The sequence below is a fragment of the Palaemon carinicauda genome, chromosome 7 (genome assembly GCF_036898095.1).
Source record: "Palaemon carinicauda isolate YSFRI2023 chromosome 7, ASM3689809v2, whole genome shotgun sequence".
In the NCBI taxonomy this organism is placed as follows: Eukaryota; Metazoa; Arthropoda; class Malacostraca; order Decapoda; family Palaemonidae; genus Palaemon; species Palaemon carinicauda.
In genome coordinates, this window is record NC_090731.1 from 168,856,726 (window position 1) to 168,874,924 (window position 18,199).

Below are 18,199 nucleotides of genomic sequence, written 5' to 3' on the forward strand. Positions count from 1 at the left end.
TCGGAGGAGAAACTTGGTCAATCAGTGACAGCTTTTTGGAGAGTGTGTGAGAGAAGGAAGTTGAGAGATAAAGTGGGTAAGGGTAAGGTTATGAGATGCACGAGAAGGGAGGGTGGTGCTAGATTAAATGTCATGTTGAATGTCAGGTTACTTAAGGAAGTAGGTCAGTTTAAGTACGTGGGGTCTGTTGTTGCTGCAAATGGTAGAGTGGAAGCAGATGTATGTCAGAGTGAAAGAACGATGTAAATTCTTAGGGGCAGTGAAGAGAGTAGTAAAGAATAGAGGGTTAGGAATGAATGTAAGGAGAGTTCTGTATGAGAAAGTGATTGTACCAACTGTGATATGTGGATCAGAGTTGTGGGGAATGGAAATGATGGAGACCCTGAAATTGAATGTGTTTGAGATGAAGTGTCTGAAAATTATGGCTGGTGTCTCAATTAGATAGGGTTATGAATGTAGTGAGGGTGAGAACGAGTGTAAGAAATTAATAAGCTAGAGTGGACATGAATGTGTTAAGGTGATTTGGCCATGTTGAGATAATGAAAAATGGCTGTCTGCTGAAGAAAATGATGAATGCAAGAGTTGAAGGGAGAAGTACAAGAGGAAGGCCAAGGTTGGGGTGGATGGATGGAGTGAAGAATGCTCTAGGTGATAGGAGGATAGATGTGAGAGAAGCAAAAGAGCATGCTAGAAATAGGAATGAATGGTGAACAATTGTGACGCAGTTCCGATATGCCCTGCTACTTGCTCCTTGGTGACCACTGAGGTAGCAGCAGTAGGGGATTCAGTATATAAAGCTTTATATGTGGTAGATAACGGGGAAGGGTGGGCTGTGGCACCCTAGTAGTACTAACCAAACTCAGCAGAATCCCTCATCAGGCTGGGAGGAGCTAAGAAAAGAACATTTTTTTTTTTATGTTGGCTACCCCCCAAAATTGGGGGAAGTGCCTTGGTAGATGGATGGTATTGAGAAGTTTGAAAAATTTTCTAAGAATACGGCTCACTTTAGTATATCTCAAATAACTATAAGTTACCCCTTCGACGTGAATTGGGCCAAAAGGTAGTACAGTATATAGTTTAATGAAATAGCAGATTGGGGGGTCTTCCCCTCATGATAAAAAATAAAGATTATAAGAATATAAGAAGCAGCAGGTTGCTGGCATTAAAAATGACTTATCAATATATGAGATTCTTTGTATTCTTATTACTTATAATATTTGTGCTTGTTTGAAGTACTCTGAATGTGGATACCTTTTGCCTGAAATAATTTATTTGTCCTTTATAGTTATCTCATTAATTATTTGTCATCATTTCTAATTATTAACCCTTTTACCCCCAAAGGACGTACTGGTACGTTTCACAAAACTCATCCCTTTACCCCCATGGACGTACCGGTACGTCCTTGCAAAAAAATGTTATAAAATGTTTTTTTTCATATTTTTGATAATTTTTTGAGAAAATTCAGGCATTTTCCAAGGGATTGAGACCAACCTGATCTCTCTATGACAAAAATTAAGGCTGTTAGAGCAATTTAAAAAAATATATACTGCAAAATGTGCTGGGGAAAAAATAATCCCTTGGGGGTTAAGGGTTGGAAATTTCCAAAGAGCCTGGGGGTAAAAGGGTTATGCTACCTGATCTAACAATTACTGTTCTAATTCCAGGGGCTCCCGAACTAGCTCTGAACGAGATTCTTTAGTCTACCTGTCTCGAGAAGATCCAACTTTAGTTGATGCTCAGTATACCAAAAATCAGGCCTGGAAGTCAGATGCTGTAAGGAAAAAATATATTGATTGATTTGCAGTTTTATCCTATTGTTTCTAAAGATGCATAAGAATATTTCTATACACTTAGTATGCTAGCACTTATTTTGACAGTTATTTTTTTCCTGTTCTCTCATAGGTTATTATCAATATATATATATATATATATATATATATATATATATATATATATATATATATATATATATATGTATATGTATATATATATATATATATATATGTATATATATATATATATACATATATATATAGATATATATATATATATACATATATATATAGATATATATATATATACATATATATATAGATATATATATATAGATATATATATATATATATATATATATATATATATATATATATATATATATATATATATATATATATATATGTATATAAGAATATATATATATAAGAATATTTATATATATGAATATATATATATATATGAATATATATACATATATATATATATATATATATATATATATATAAAAACAGTATACTTATAGAATAATTATCTCTGTAATATATTTTTATTCCTATACAAATACAAACCTTTGTCCATTTTTAGCAGTAAGATTCTGGTGAAAGCTGAAAACAGCCAATCGAGAATTATCGAGGTTCTGGCAACTCTACCGAAGAGGATAAGACTTGCTTTCCTTGAACCTGTCGAGCCTTCTCGTGCCGTCAACTTGCCGGGACTTTGCGAGGTGAGGCCGTTGAAGTCCATCTCTAGTGATCCTGACGAGGAATCATCTTTCCTGAGGGTATTTTGACTCATCAGGAAACTGAATAAGTTGGTTGATGCACTGAAATCCCCTTTCTCTGCAAGGCAGACCTGCATAGATTCTTTTTTCACGAAGCATCGCCTCAAGCTGCATTGGTCACGGCAAACAGAAAAGACTATTCAGAAATTGAAGGTGCAAGTCTGTTAATCAAAGACTTCCTGTGAGCAGCTCACTCCTCTTTAAGTTAATTCCTTCTGTTTTTTTCAAAACAGGAAATTCTATGTGGTAGAGGGAATTCATCCTTCCCTTCTTCCCTTGGACCTTGAAATAGCAACCCTGGCCCCTGAGAACATCAGCAGAATGGCTCGAGCAGCAACCATCAGTTTTCCCGCCCTCAGAGGCCATGAACATGAAGGCAGCAGTAATTTAAGCTTTCCTGACCTTCTCTAAGATTGACCACTGGTCTGGTACTCATAATTTTGGGTATCAGAGATTCTTGTGGATCCTGAGATATGCAAACAATATGAGAATGTCGCTCTTTTGGAAGCGAAGGCAGTGGAGTTTTTGGTACACCAGTGTACCTACCAGTTGAGCAGCTGGGTACTAAAACAATGCGACACATTGGTCAACAAGTTGGTCAGACATATCTGCTTGTAGGACTCTGTGTGTTTGTGGAATACCCCACTAACACAGAGTGCCTCCCTTTTTCCTCCTGCTGAGGTAAAGTCAGTTGTAGAAAAGTGGGAGAAGTCATTTTAAGCTTCCTTCTTTAGAAGAGCTGCCACCTTTAAGCAGCCTGCCATAGGGCCTACTAAACGAAAGGATTCACCTCCGAGACATCCGTGAGAGTGAGACAAGTTGACAATGACCTCCTCTATACAGGAAATCAACTGAGCAGGGCCAGCCCTTTCATCACAAACAACCTCACAGCATATGAGGGCGGGCCAAAAGAGGAGCCCACTACAGGTGGCCATCCCCAACATCATTTCCGATGGGGGAATGCCTGTCGAGTTCATAGATGAGGTGGCAATTCTACAAGGAAGAACCTTGGATGGTAGAGGTCCTTGGCGTTGGTTACTGCCTCCCATTCACCAAGTTTCATCCACCTCTTACTCCTACGCCAAACAGCCGCTTATTGTATTCGAGGGGATCTGTCAAAGAATACTCCTTTGGGAGGAGGTCAAAAGAATGTAAACAAAAAAAACGATTGAGGTCGACGACGCGTCTCCAAGTTTTTACAGCAACCTTTTCCTTGTTCAGAAGCTGTCAGGAGGTTGGAGACCAGTTGTCAACCTGTCACATCTGAACAACTTTGTTCTGCAAATGAAGTTCAAGATAGAAACCCCAACACAGTTCTCCAGGCAATAAGACTGAACGTCAATTTCCAATTTTTAATCCACAGGAACTAAAGGAAACATCTTTGTTTTGTTCAGGGAGCGAGACAATTTCAGTTTAGAGTTCTCTGTTTCAGACTTTCCTTATCCCCTCAAGTGTTCCTATTGATTTCAACATGGGCACACGTGATAGGAATAAGACTTCTCCAGTATCTCAACAATTGGCTTTTACTGGTAGAATCAGAATCCCAGATTCTGTTCCACAAGGACCTTCTTGAGTTTTCTCAGGATCTGTCGATCCTGATAAATCTCAGGAAGTCCGTCCTCACTCCATGTGAGAACCTTTTCTACTTGGTGATAAACATAGATGCCATCCAAGGTAAAGTATTCCTATCACAGGAGAGGCTACTGAGGCTGAAGAAGGTCGCGACACCTTTCTTGACACAGGAGTCTCACAGCCAAGCATCTATCTTCGTTAAAACATCTGGTCCCACACAAAAGGTTACACCTTTCCATGCAGTGGACTCTGAAAACACGTTGAAGACAGAAGTTTAATCCTCCGTATGTACTTGTAAGGGTGATACAGTAAGTCCAAGAAGACTTGTTCAGGTGGCTGCAGGAGAAAAACCTGTAGCTAGCTCCTCCTTACAGATTCTTCCCACGCAGCTTATCTTTTTTTCAGATGTTCAGATGCATCCAGAGAAGGGTGGGGAGCTTACATTGTAAACCGCTCTACTTCAGGTCTATGGACAGAGGAAGTAGAAAAAAAGATCTCATATGAACATGCTGGAACTAAAGGCAGTGTACCTGTCCTTCAAAGACATAGTAAGGGGTCACTCGGTAGTGTGGAGGAGCAAAAGCACTACTTTAGTGGCTTATGTCAATAAGCAGGATAGTGTCAGTCTCGCAAAGCTTCAGTGGGGAAAATGCACTCATGGTTAGTGGATAATGCAGTAACCCTGTCAGCACGATTCATTCCAGGAAAGCCAAACATGATCACAGACAATCTAAAATGCCTCAATAAGATTGTAGGTTCAGAATGATCTTTGAATTCTCTAGCGGTGAAGGAACTCCTTACTTTGTAGGCATCCCCGACAATCAACATGTTTCGCTCTCACCTAAACAGATACTTGGCAGTTTAATGTTCACCTATGCCGGACCAATCAATAGCACTGGAGGACGCCTTCCAACATCCATGGGACGGCCTCGACATCTATAACTTCCTACCATTTTGTCTCATAAGGAAAGCGATCAGCAGAGCCATCGTTATTCCCAAACTCCAGATGACAAGCAGAATGGTACTTTGGCCTTCTAAGTCTACCAAGTCCTATGCAAACCATGCATAAAGAGATAAGCTATCACTTCACGGTTGAAGGTTATCCAGCTTCTCCTCAGAGAGAGAGGCTTTCGCATTTAACTGCAAAGCAACTTTGGATACCTCTGAAAATCTTCGTCAGCAGTCTACCAAGCAAATTGGGCACTCTTCTGTGATTGGTGTCATAGGAGGAACACTTCTCCACTCATACTAGTTGAGGATTTTTTTGTGTACATGTGGGATGAGAAACTCCTCTCAATTTTGGCGGTTAAAGGCTATCGCTCAGCCTTGAACCAAGTTTTCAGACTAAAAAGAGTAGATCTCTCTTCCTCATGGAATTATCAACTGTGAATTATAGTTGAAAATTCTTGTCCCTCGCGGGAAGACACCGTATGGATTATTGACACGAGCCTCAGATAGGGACCTCACTCTTGAAAGTTATTTTTTGTTAGCCTTAGCTTCAACCAAAAGAGTAAGAGAGCTGCATGGTCTATCATACTCAAGTGTCACATTTTTAGCAGTCGAGGCATATCTCGCTTTCCTTCATTCTCTTATTTGTTGCAAAAACCCAAAAACAATCGATCGGTGACTCTAGGTTTGACTTTTTCAGTTTCATCGCTATAGGAGGCAACGGATAATCCTGATAACCTGCTTTTGTGTCTTGTGAGGGCAGTGAGGCTCTACATAAAACGTAGGATATAATGTGGACCCTAATTACAGAATCTCTTCTAAGTATGGGGTAGACAAAGCAAAAAAACCCCAGAAGTATATCCCCTGCTTATAGGGAGCAAAGGGATGTATGTTTGTCCTAAGCCCCTCCTAGAGGTCATAAAGTCAGAGGGATTGGTACCACTTTACCCTTCAAAAAAAAAAAAATTCAGTTGCCCAAGTGTTGAAAGCAGGGTGTCTGGAGTAGACAGACCATCTTCACGGCACACTATGTATGGGATTACACCCACAGGTTCCTGGATATGTTCTCCATAGGACCAGCAAGTGGTGTAGCAAAGTCTTGCTCCTGTCAAGATGAGAAGCATCATGTTTAGGATAGTGGTTGCATCATAAGTTTAAGGTTAAAGTCTGAACAACTGGCCTTCTTTCCTCTTTTCCTTCTTTCACTCTTCTAGGATCAGCTGGTAAGATGTTGTGGAGCTGAAACGGACACTCATGCAGGTGAGCATGTTAGTGAAGCGTTGTTGATTTTACTGATAGTAAAAGTATAGAATCCCCACACTGAGGGGGAGTGTAGCAGTAAGGGCAAACCCAATTATTATATTATTCCTTAACCCTTGGTCATGGGATGCAAGGATCCACTACTCTGCTTTCCTTACCAGACTGACCATTGCGATCTCGGGTTGTTAGCTAGCCAGTTGGCGAGCGGAACTTCCTCCCTCCCTAAGGTTTAAACCCCTACCAAATGATGAAAGTTTGTATGCCCAAAGGAGCAAATCACAAATTTTGAAAGTAATTTGTATTTTTTCAAGATATACAAACCTAAGTTCTTTGGGTTGCACTCCCCGATGTATCCACCTCACAAGTTACAGGCAAAATCAAAATGAGGGCTCTGTGCGCAAAGAGACCCGCACTACCATTGGCTACTGGGTGGTGGCTATCAGAACCTTGATAATTCTTTATTGGCTGTGTCCAGCTTTCGCCAGAATCTTAACTCTACTAAAGGACTTAGGTTTGTATATCTAGGAAAATTACAAATTACTTTTAAGATTTTGAAGGTTTGTATATCTAGGAAAATTACAAATTACTTTTAAGATTTGTGATTTTCATCATGATTTTGTATGAGAATTTCATGTTTATAAGATGCTTAAAATCTTAAAATTGGACCATTTAGTGACTTATCATTATGTGTTAACTTTTTTCAAATATTATACCATTGTTTGAAATACAGAATAGAATGTTTATTATGTCCATATATTTTTCTAGGATACTTTGTATTCTCCACCTGCAAGTGAAGTTTCCTTAGAAGAGCATTGCCAGTACAAGTATCTGTTTAATTTTCGAGGTGTTGCAGCAAGTTTTAGGTTCAAACACCTATTTTTGTGTGGATCTCTGGTTTTCCATATGGGAGAAGAGTGGATAGAGTTCTTTTATCCTAAAATGAAGCCTTGGGTACATTACATCCCAGTTCCGTCAGGTGCATCCAAAGAGGAAATACGGTAGGGCCAAGTAATATTCATCCTTATATGGTTTATTGTTGATATATAAAATTTAATGTGTTCTCAATTCTAAAGCTCTATTTATTTTGACTTTGGAAAATAAATTTAGCAATGAATTTATGATACATATATAATGATAATAAATTAAGCTAGGAATTAAAGATTCAAATTCTATGTAACTTCAATTGTTTCAAAGTTTACATGAAACTTTGTGCAAATACAGTGAATCTTTATGAAACATCTGATGATAGGCAGACATGTAATTTTTGTATACAGTATATATTTTATACCGTATTGGATCGAGTTGGCCATAGAAAGCTTAATTTGTAACATCATATGGATTATAACGATAGATAAAAGGTAAAACAGTGGTGATCATTAGATGAATTACATTTGTATTCATATAAAAATCTTATTTTTCTAATAGATTACTTCTCATAATGCAAATTTTGAATATCTTAATCTTATTCTTAATTTAACCATACAGTACTACTTTTATCATATCTTTCTCTCCTTTATCTTGGCATGGTCCGATTCATGAAATACCACACACACACACACACATATATATATACTGTATATATATACACAGTATATCTTTTTGTCATACTGAGGGTCATTGGCAAACATGTGACTACTCAGTATCTCTCTCGGTCCTCGGGCAGGGGAAGAGGGACTAGTCATACCCTGCTGAGAAGGGAGGATACCCTGTGAGGTACACTTGGAAACCATAATCTCTTACAAATTTCTCAAGTTGCCATCCTTTTAGGAAACAGGGAGGGAGTGGAAAGGTTGAGTCTGTGTGTGTGTATGTGCATATCTAGCTAAGTATTTAGCCATCCATTTTTGACAGGTCATGTACATTAGCATATATATAAATATATAACACTGAGATACACACACACACACACACACACACATATATATATATATATATATATATATATATATATATATATATATATATATACATATATATATACCCCCTGTGGCCGCGGGGGCATAATAAAAATTAGAATAGTGCCAACGTATCTCTGCGTGTCGTAAGAGGCGACTAAAAGGGACGGGACGAGGGGGCTGGGAACCCCCTCTCCTGTACTATAATCCTGTGAGACATCAAAGAGGTGGAGCTGGGGGTAGAGTGACTGCTCCCCGCACTCTAGTTTTGGAGTGTTTGAATGTGCGTGGATGTAGTACAATAGAGTAAAAGGTCTGAGATTGGAAGTATGTTTAGGAATAGAAGGATGGATATATTGGCTTTGTGTGAAACAAGGATAAAAGTGAAAAGTGAAGTGATGTTTGGTGAAATGTCTGGTAGAGTGTCTGGGATTGAAAGGGGAAGAGCAAGAGAAGCTGTGGCTTTATTGCCGAGTGAATGGATGACAGGTAAAGTAGTGGAATAGAAGGAGATATCATCTAGATTAATGTGGGTAAGGGTTAGGTTGGGTAGGGAATGTTGGGCTTGGGCTTTTGTCAGTGCGTATGGGCCAGATTGTGAGAAAAGTGAAGAAGAGCGGAATGAGTTCTGGAATGCATTAACTAGATGTGTAGGAGGACTGGGTAGAAGGAATTATGTAGTTGTCATGGGTGACTTAAATGCTAGAGTGGGCGCTGGAGAGGTAGAAGGTGTCATTGGGAAGTATGGCGTACCAGGTGAAAATGAGAGTGGTGAGAGACTGGTAGATATGTGTGTTGAGCAAAAGATGGTGATAAGTTCTAGCTTTTTTTAAAAGAAAGATAAAAACAAGTATACATGGGTAAGAGTGGGAAATGGAAGAGTGGTAGAAAGGGTGTTAATGGAGTATGTGTTGATAACTAAAAGAATGTTTGGAAGATTGAAAGACGTGCACGTGTTTAGGGGTATGGCTAACGGTATGTCTGATAATTTTTTGGTGGAAGGAAAATTAGTTGTAGCAAAAGAGTGGGGGAATAGAGTAGGTGGATGTAAAAGGGAGCTAGTGAGGGTTGAAGAGCTAATAAAACTGGGGATAAAAGTAAATATAAAAAAAAGTTGAAAATGGCATATAACGATGTGAAAGTAAGAGAAACTGGTAATTTAGAGTAGTGGAAGTTAGTAAAAGAAAATTTTGTTGGGATTGCAAGTGATGTGTGTGGCAAGAATTTTCTTGGAGGAAGCATGAGGAAGGGCAGTGAATGGTGGAATGAAGGAGTGAAGGTAAAAGTGGAAGAGAAAAAGAGGGCTTTTGAAGAAAGGCTGCAGAGTAACAGTGTAGAGAAGTATGAAAGATATAGATGGAAAAATGTGGAAGTAAAGTGCAAGGTAAGTGAGGCAAAGAGGGCAGCTGACCTGAGGTGGGGTCAAGGATTGGGTCATTCATATGAAGCGAATAAGAAGTTTTGGAAGGAAGTGAAGAGAGTAAGGAAGGCTGGTTCAAGAATTGAAGAGACAGTGAAAGATGGAAATGGAAGATTGTTAAAAGGAGAGGAGGTAAGGAAAAGGTGGGCGGAGTATTTTGAAAGTGTACTGAATGTTGAGGATAATAGGGAGGCAGATATAATTGCTGTTGCAGGTGTTGAGGTGCCGGTGATGGGAGATGAGAATGAGAGAGAGATTACAAGAGAAGTGAGGAGAGCACTAGATGAAACGAGAGTAGGAAAAGCATCTGGTATGGATGGTGTGAGAGCTGAACTGTTGAAGGAGGGGGGTGTGACTGTACTTGAATGGTTGGTGAGATTGTTTAATATGTGTTTTGTGTTGTCAATGGTACCAGTAGATTGGGTTTGTGCATGTATTGTACCACTAAACAAGGGTAAGGGAGATGTGCATGAGTGTTGTAATTCAAAGGGTATTAGTTTGTTGAGTGTAGTTGGAAAAGTGTATGGTAGAGTACTGATTAATAGGATTAAGGATAAAACAGAGAATACAATCTTGGAAGTACAGGGTAGTTTTAGAAGAGGTAGGGGTTGTATGAATCAGATTTTTACAGTTAGGCATATATGCGAGAAATATTTAGTAAAAGGTAAGGATGTGTATGTTGCGTTTATGGATCTGGAGGAAGCGTATGATAGAGTTGATAGGAAAGCAATGTGGAATGTGATGAGGTTATATGGAGTTGGTGGAAGGTTGTTGCAAGCAGTGAAAAGTTTCTACAAAGGTAGTAAAGCATGTGTTAGGATAGGAAAAGAAGTGAGCGATTGGTTTCCAGTAAGAGTGGGACTAAGACAGGGATGTGTGATGTCAGCGTGGTTGTTTAACTTGTATGTTGATGGAGTGGTGAGAGAGGTGAATGCTTGAGTGCTTGGACGAGGATTGAAACTGGTAGACGAGAATGACCATGAATGGGAGGTAAATCAGTTGTTGTTTGCGGATGATACTGTACTGGTTGCAGACGCAGAAGATAAGCGTGGCCGATTAGTGACAGAATTTGGAAGGGTGTGTGAGAGAAGGAAGTTGAGAGTTAATGTGGGTAAGAGTAAGGTTATGAGATGTACGAGAAGGGAAGGTGGTGCGAGGTTGAATGTCATGTTGAATGGAGAGTTACTTGAGGAGGTGGATCAGTTTAAGTACTTGGGGTCTGTTGTTGCAGAAAATGGTGGAGTGGAAGCAGATGTACATCAGAGTGTGAATGAAGGATGCAAGTTGTTGGGGGCAGTTAAAGGAGTAGTAAAAAATAGAGGTTTGGGAATGAATGTAAAGAGAGTCCTGTATTAGAAAGTGATTGTACCAACTGTGATGTATGGATCGGAGTTGTGGGGAATGAAATTGACGGAGAGACAGAAATTGAATGTGTTTGAGATGAAGTGCCTAAGGAGCATGGCTGGTGTATCTCGAGTAGATTGGGTTAGGAATGAAGTAGTGAGGGTGAGAACGGGTGTAAGAAATGAGTTAGCAGCTAGAGAGGATATGAATGTGTTGAGGTGGTTTAGCCATGTTGAGAGAATGGAAAATGGCTGTCTGCTAAAGAAGGTGATGAATGGAAGAGTTGATGGGAGAAGTACAAAAGGAAGGCCAAGGTTTGAGTGGATGGTTGGAGTGAAGGAAGCTCTGGGTGATTGGAGGATAGATGTGAGAGAGGCAAGAGAGCGTGCTAAAAATAGGAATGAATGGCGAGCGATTGTGACGCAGTTCCGGTAGGCTCTCCTGCTTCCTCCGGTGCCTTGGATGACTGCAGAGGTAGCAGCAGTAGGGGATTCAGCATTATGAAGCTTCATCTGTGGTGGATAATGTGGGAGGGTGGGCTGTGCCACCCTAGCAGTACCAGCCAAACTCGGTTGAGTCCCTTGTCAGGCTGGGAGGAACATAGAGAGGAGACGTCCCCTTTTTTGTTTCATTTGTTTGATGTCGGCTACCCCTCAAAATTGTTGGAAGTGCGATGTTATATGTATGTATGTGACATACATATATATGTCAATTATTTATTTATTTTGTTACGGATTGTTACAAATACCTGGTAATTACATCTAACAATCACCAATATTTCAAGATCTGCCTCACTAATTAAATAGCTGAAATCTCATAACAAAATAATAAGGCTGAGTACAGTACTCCAAAGGCAACAGTAATTGCTTAAAAGAACTATTAATAGTGTGAGCTATCAGTAACAAAGTTCAAACTTGAAGTAAAAGGGCATCATTATTAAACACTGAACAACTATACGTAATTGTATCTTCTCAATTTTAGTCACTTAATAAAACTGAAGAATGAAACCATTTTGATCATTATGAACACTGATAGTCAAATGAAAAACTATAGTAAAAATAAAAAATAAAAAAATTTATAGTATTGAATTAATCAAAATTCATACTTAACTCTTACATCACTAATATTTTGATGAAATTTTTAATTTGGATAAGAAATAACGGAAATAAAATTATATCTTGAAAAACCCAGAAAATGTGAACTCATAAAATGTAAACTATTGATTCCCCTAAAATAAAATCTAATATTTAAAAATCATCAATTAAATAATTTAAATACAAAATAACATGCAAGTACGCAAAATGTTAGAATTATTTCAAATTTTAAATTCACCAAAACATTTGATCACAAACATTATTATACTATGGTGTAAATCGTAAAAAGATACTACCTTTCACAAACTGCATCTGGCTCATTCACAAAACTGTTCTTACTCAGGTGCCATTACACACAATAGTAGATTTCTACAAGTTATAATGGGGTGACCAATACTAAATTATTATTAATGTTACAACAAAATACTTAAGAGAGAGGGCACGCTGGCCACAAATACCAGAATTCCCCCCCCCCCCCCCCCCCACCCCCTCAGTAATTCTACTTTTCAGTCTCAAATAAAACTTAAATATTCTAGCAGTCATTAAATTACGTAATCTTCATTACAAACACATCTTTTCATAAATGATACATGACTAAGAAACTGGAGGGTGCAATAGTACATGGGTCTCTCTCTCTCTCTCTCTCTCTCTCTCTCTCTCTCTCTCTCTCTCTCTCTCTCTCTCTCTGTATAGTACTGTGTACTATTTATATACTATACTGGATATATTGACTATTGATAAGAGTATTGAATTTATGGCAAGTTGAAAAGAGCAAAAACTTAATGGTTTCAGCTTGTTTTAAACTGAAATTGATGCACAGGTATGCAGGTTTCATAATCCATGATATGAATGAAATAGTAATTGTTATGGGCGACACAAACTCAGGAACTCGACTTTATTCCGTTATCAGTAGTAGTAGTAGTAGTAGTAGTAGATTCATTCATCTGTGTGCCCAAAATGAATCCTTTGAATTACGAAATATATACAACTGTACTTCTTGAAGACCTTGCTTGAACTGCCAAAGAGACTTCATAATTTTAGGAAGTAAGATGAAGTCGTAATTTGTTTACACCTCTCAACTTTTTAACTACCACTTACAAAAGTAACGACATTGTTTTACCAACTAGATGGGTTTGTGTTTCTGCATTAACCCTTTTACCCCCCAGGCTATTTGGAAATTTCCAACCCTTAACCCCCAGGGGGTTATTTTTTTCTCAGCACATTTTGCAGTATATTTTTTTTTAAATTGCTCTAACAGCCTTAATTTTTTGTCATACAGAGGTCAGGTTGGTCTCATTCTCTTGGAAAATGCCTGAATTGTCTCAAAAAATTATCAAAAATATGAAAAAAAAAAAATTTATAGCATTATTTGCAAGGACGTGCCGGTACGTCCATGGGGGTAAAGGGATGGCTTTTGTGAAACGTACCAGTACGTCCTTTGGGGGTAAAAGGGTTAACAGTAATAATGTAATAAAATACTCCTCCCTTAAATAGCCGCTCATCTTGATTTAAACCCTTTCACTAAACATGAGATGAAAGTTCAGCTTTTTACATTCACTTATTAAGATGACTTTGACCAGACAATTGATGTGAAATATTCCTACCTGACTGAAACTGAAAATTGTTTTGTATTGTGTAGTAATGTTATATAAACCTTTTTTTCAGAAATCTTTTACAGTTTGCGGCAGAAAATGATGAATTGGTTTCCCAAATCTCTGAGAGAGGACAGTTATTCATCAAAAACCATTTGAGAATGAAGGATGTACTATGCTACTGGAAAAAGTTGCTGCTAACATATGCAAAGTTATTAACATATGAACCTGATAAAGAAGAAGGCCTGTTAGAAATCATACCAAAAAAATAGAATCTCGAGGCTGCTGTGCAGTAATATCCTGCCTTATGTCATTAATTGGTCCCAAGAAGCTATATGCAAGTCAATTATTGACTTAATGGTTCTCTATACCTATTCTGAACACGGAAAAGTACAGTACTTACAACTTGCTATCATTTTTATTAACCCTTTTACCTCCGGGGTATTTGGAAATTTCCAACCCTTAACCCCCAAGGGGTTATTTTTTTCCCAGCACATTTTGCAGTATATATTTTTTAAATTGCTTTAACAGCCTTAATTTTTGTCATAGAGAGGTCAGGTTGGTCTCATTCTCTTGGAAAATGCCTGAATTTTCTCAAAAAATTATCAAAAAATATGAAAAACTAATTTTTATAGCATTTTTTTGCATGGACGTACCGGTACGTCCATGAGGGTAAAGGGATGGCTTTTGTGAAATGTACCAGTACGTTCTTTGGGGGTAAAAGGGTTAATGGTTCTCTAGACCTATTCTGAACATGGAAAAGTAAAGTACTTACAACTTGCTATCATTTTATTAAAACCAGGTACAGTACTTACATCAGGCTTCTGTATGAAGTTCAGTGTTGTACAGAACAGTACTTAATTGTTATTTTATGACTTACAGACTGACATAAGGTGGTACTATAAAACAATGTAAGTTGGAATTTATTTTTGTATTTAATACTTAAGGAGGGTGACATAAAGTCAGAACTGACGGATGTTAAACCGACATAAAGAATGCTATTACTGTATTTACTTTCTCACAAGTGTACTTAACTGTTTTGGGACCAGTGTTGGCTTAACATGATAAATATCTAAGTAATTTTTAGATTAAGAATTTTTAGGATAAGGTTGTCAAAAACCAATAGTCATACAGTATGTTTATAAATGAAATATTTGTATTTTTACACAGTAAACATCACAAAACATTACATACCTATTTTTAAATACCTCATCTGTAGATTTAATGTTTGTATGAATTATTTATGTATAGAAATTGTATGGGTCATCAGATTTGGCTTGATCGTGCTGAGAAAAATAAAGTGTTCAAATTCATTTGAATCTCTTCAGCAGAAGAAATTTGCAATTGCAGAAATTTTTTCTTTTTAGCAAAAGTAAGACTTTAATATCAAGGATTGAACCAAGAACTATTGCCTAATATTCATAACCATTAAGTGAGTTGCTACCTATCAAAAGTCTGGGTATTCATAAAGGGTAATTTTGCCAGGCTTTAAGATATGTTTTATTTGGTTGCAAATATTTGTGTGAAAGATAGAATGAGATTATCTTATATCTTAGACCTCTTTTTGAGGGAAGCATTAGGCAAGTATAAAAATTAGAAATTTTATCATTATAATTCTGTTTATTTTCATGACACTCCCTTGATGTTCATATTGCTGAATCTTACATTCTGATAAAGATGGGATAGTGAAGGAAAGAGATGGGAAAGTAATACTAGATTATTAGATCTAGTTGCCCTGAAGATTAGTTTAAAAGGTAACCAATCATAACCCCAAGTAAACTCTTAATTAAGTTGTGGAATGATCTTCCTAATTGGGTAGTTGAATCAGTAGAACTTCAAAAGTTCAAAGTTGGAGCAAATGTTTTTATGTTGACCAGGCTGACATGAGTCTTTTTATAGTTTATATATGACATATCTGTTTTTGACGTTGTTAATGTTTATACTGTATAGGACATATTTCTCGTTTGCGACAACGTCGTCATAACTCAAAAATAGCTATTTTTCAGGAGAGCCATTTTAATCAATTAAAACACTCATATTATTGTATGTCGTTAGGACATTTAGCGCCTCAAGCGATCAGTTTTTTAGCTACAATTATGACACTTTTGCCAAAAGAATCAGCATTTGAAGATGAATATGTCTATATGGATAACTCAAAAATACATTTTTGTGAGTTATGACGTTGTCGCAAGTGAGCGATATCTGTTTTGACGTTGTTACTGTTTTAGAAGGATTTATTGTTAAATAGATAAGATCTGGAAGTTTCTCATGAAGAGAAGTAAAGGTGTAACTTCATTTTAAGCAAAAAAATATATAATAAATTCATATTTACCATATCTCTCCCAGTTACCACTGCACTTAATGTCCTGTAGCTTCTTATAAAACCAGGCTTCTTTTAGATAAAGCCTTGAAGAACCAACTATTTAAACCACTGAACCATTGTCAACCCTGATAAAAAAGATTGACAAAATACAGTACACTATATTTCAACTCTTTTATGGATAACTCCTAAAGTTAAGTTTTCATCTTTTATATCTGTAAATATGTCTCCCTTGACGTTTATCATTCCTCATGACATAATTTGTCAAACTGGTCCTTTCCAAGTTTGAAAGAGAACCATTCTGTAAAAGAGTAAATTCTTTCAAAAATTTTCCACACAAAGAGATGCAACTTTACTTATGAAATTAAACCTTTAAGTCCTTCCTCTGACTTGAAACTAACTTACTGTGTGACTTTGTCACTGAACTCTACTATATATAAACCAAATGTCTAAATTCATAAACCAATTAAGGCCTGTACACTGTATACATATCAGTTTTTTATCATACAACCTACATTTCTCTTTACGTACAATTTCACCGCTGTTCCTTCCCAAAAAGGTTATGTGGCACATATAGAGTCTAAAATGTGTAAAAAATAAATGGTTCTGAAATATAGATAAAATGAACTTCCACTCTCGAAATCTCATTACAGAAGCAGACCTGTAGTCTATATATAAAGACATCTACTGTATCTGATACCAATTTTAATAGCACAACTGTTAAAAGTATTGCAATGATAGACAGATAGGAGGTTGTCGTAGTTATCTTCACTCCAGTATGTGATATGGTAGATTGACATTTCCAAGGAAGAGAAAAACCTACCACTTCAGTTCTAGAAGGACTTCCGACCTACCAAGCACTGAGTCTCTTTACCTAAAGGATAATGGTTTATATTTGCATAAGAACAAGTTACAAATTTTTAAGGTAATTTGTATTTTTCGTAGTTATACAAATCTGATTCATTTAGATCATACTTCCCTCCTTATCTACCCCTTTCAGTCCTAGGCCAAAAGGTCATAAGTGAAGAGACTGATAGGTAAGGGGGTGGGGAGCCTTGCCCTCGCTCCCACCTGTCCCTTAACTGTTCGTTAAACGATTCAACAACCATCCAGCTTCACGCTGAAAACATATTCTACATAAAGGACTCAGATTTGTATATCTAGGAAAAATATAAATTACTTTTAAGAAAATTTTATTTTGTTTTCGGTTCTCAGATTATTAGTTCTTTTCTCTCTTTATTTAAAAAATGTGCTAGTTTGATTTAAATGGAATTACGTTAAGGTAAAGTTACAAAAAATTATTTACAAAATATTATTTGGCCAATTTCAGAATCAAGACAGATTTTCTTCAATACAGGTATATTCCTCATGACTGCAAGCAAAGAGTGGAGGATATACTAAAATTGAAAAATCAAGTTATTTATGTGAAATGTCCTTTGCTTGTACTTGGGTTCATTACCCTCAGGATGCCAACACATTATTATCATGCATGTTGTGAGTTAGAAAGTCTCCAAACAAGTGGCTGCTATTGCCAGGTGTTTTTTATCATTGTGTCCCAGGTGTGTTGGCTGAATTTTGATTTTCATAGAGGTGATAATTTAGACATCCAGATTATAGAAATAGGTTTGAGTTGGCATCTTTACAAATACCAATACTACTAAATTATAGAAATTTGGTCCTTCATGAAGAGAAGTTGTGGTTACCTGTTTCCACCAAGTGTACAATATTGCAGTGATGAGGTGTTTATATGACTTACATATTTGCATCAGGTCACAAGCATTCACAAAAATATAAGATAATAAATGAATTTTAAAAAGTTATATACTCCCAAAAATATTTTAGTTCAAACCATGAAGGACCTAATTCCATAGTAACATGGTTTGAAGAAAAGTACAAGAAACACGTGGAGTATGGCCTCAATGTAAAATTTTTATTTTCAGAATTGTACATTAAAATGAAACTAGTAACTTATATTCACTCTTAAATTGCTGCATCAAGATATACTCAATGGAAAGAAAACTGCAGACTTTGGTTCTTCATGACTCATCAGCAGTATGTGAAACTTCTACATACACTGCATTAGCAATCTTTATCTTGTAGGAATTTATTCATCAGATTGTTCATTCATTTTAACTTCTCTTTGTACTGTACAGTATTTTCTTTCCTTTCAAATCTTTTGCATGCAATATGCTATTTT

At 36.9% G+C, this 18,199-nt stretch overlaps 1 protein-coding gene across 1 annotated transcript in view; it reads left to right on the top strand.

Moving 5' to 3' along the window:
* LOC137644147 (protein O-glucosyltransferase 1-like) overlaps window positions 1-14,871 on the top strand; it is a 61,850-nt gene extending 46,979 nt beyond the window's left edge. The window contains exons 6-8 of the mRNA XM_068377128.1: window positions 1,665-1,773; window positions 7,103-7,335; window positions 13,756-14,871. Coding sequence (XP_068233229.1) covers window positions 1,665-1,773; window positions 7,103-7,335; window positions 13,756-13,954 — 541 coding nt within the window. The 3' untranslated portion in view covers window positions 13,955-14,871. The remainder of the gene's footprint in view (window positions 1-1,664; window positions 1,774-7,102; window positions 7,336-13,755) is intronic.
* The last annotated feature ends 3,328 nt before the right edge of the window (window positions 14,872-18,199 follow it).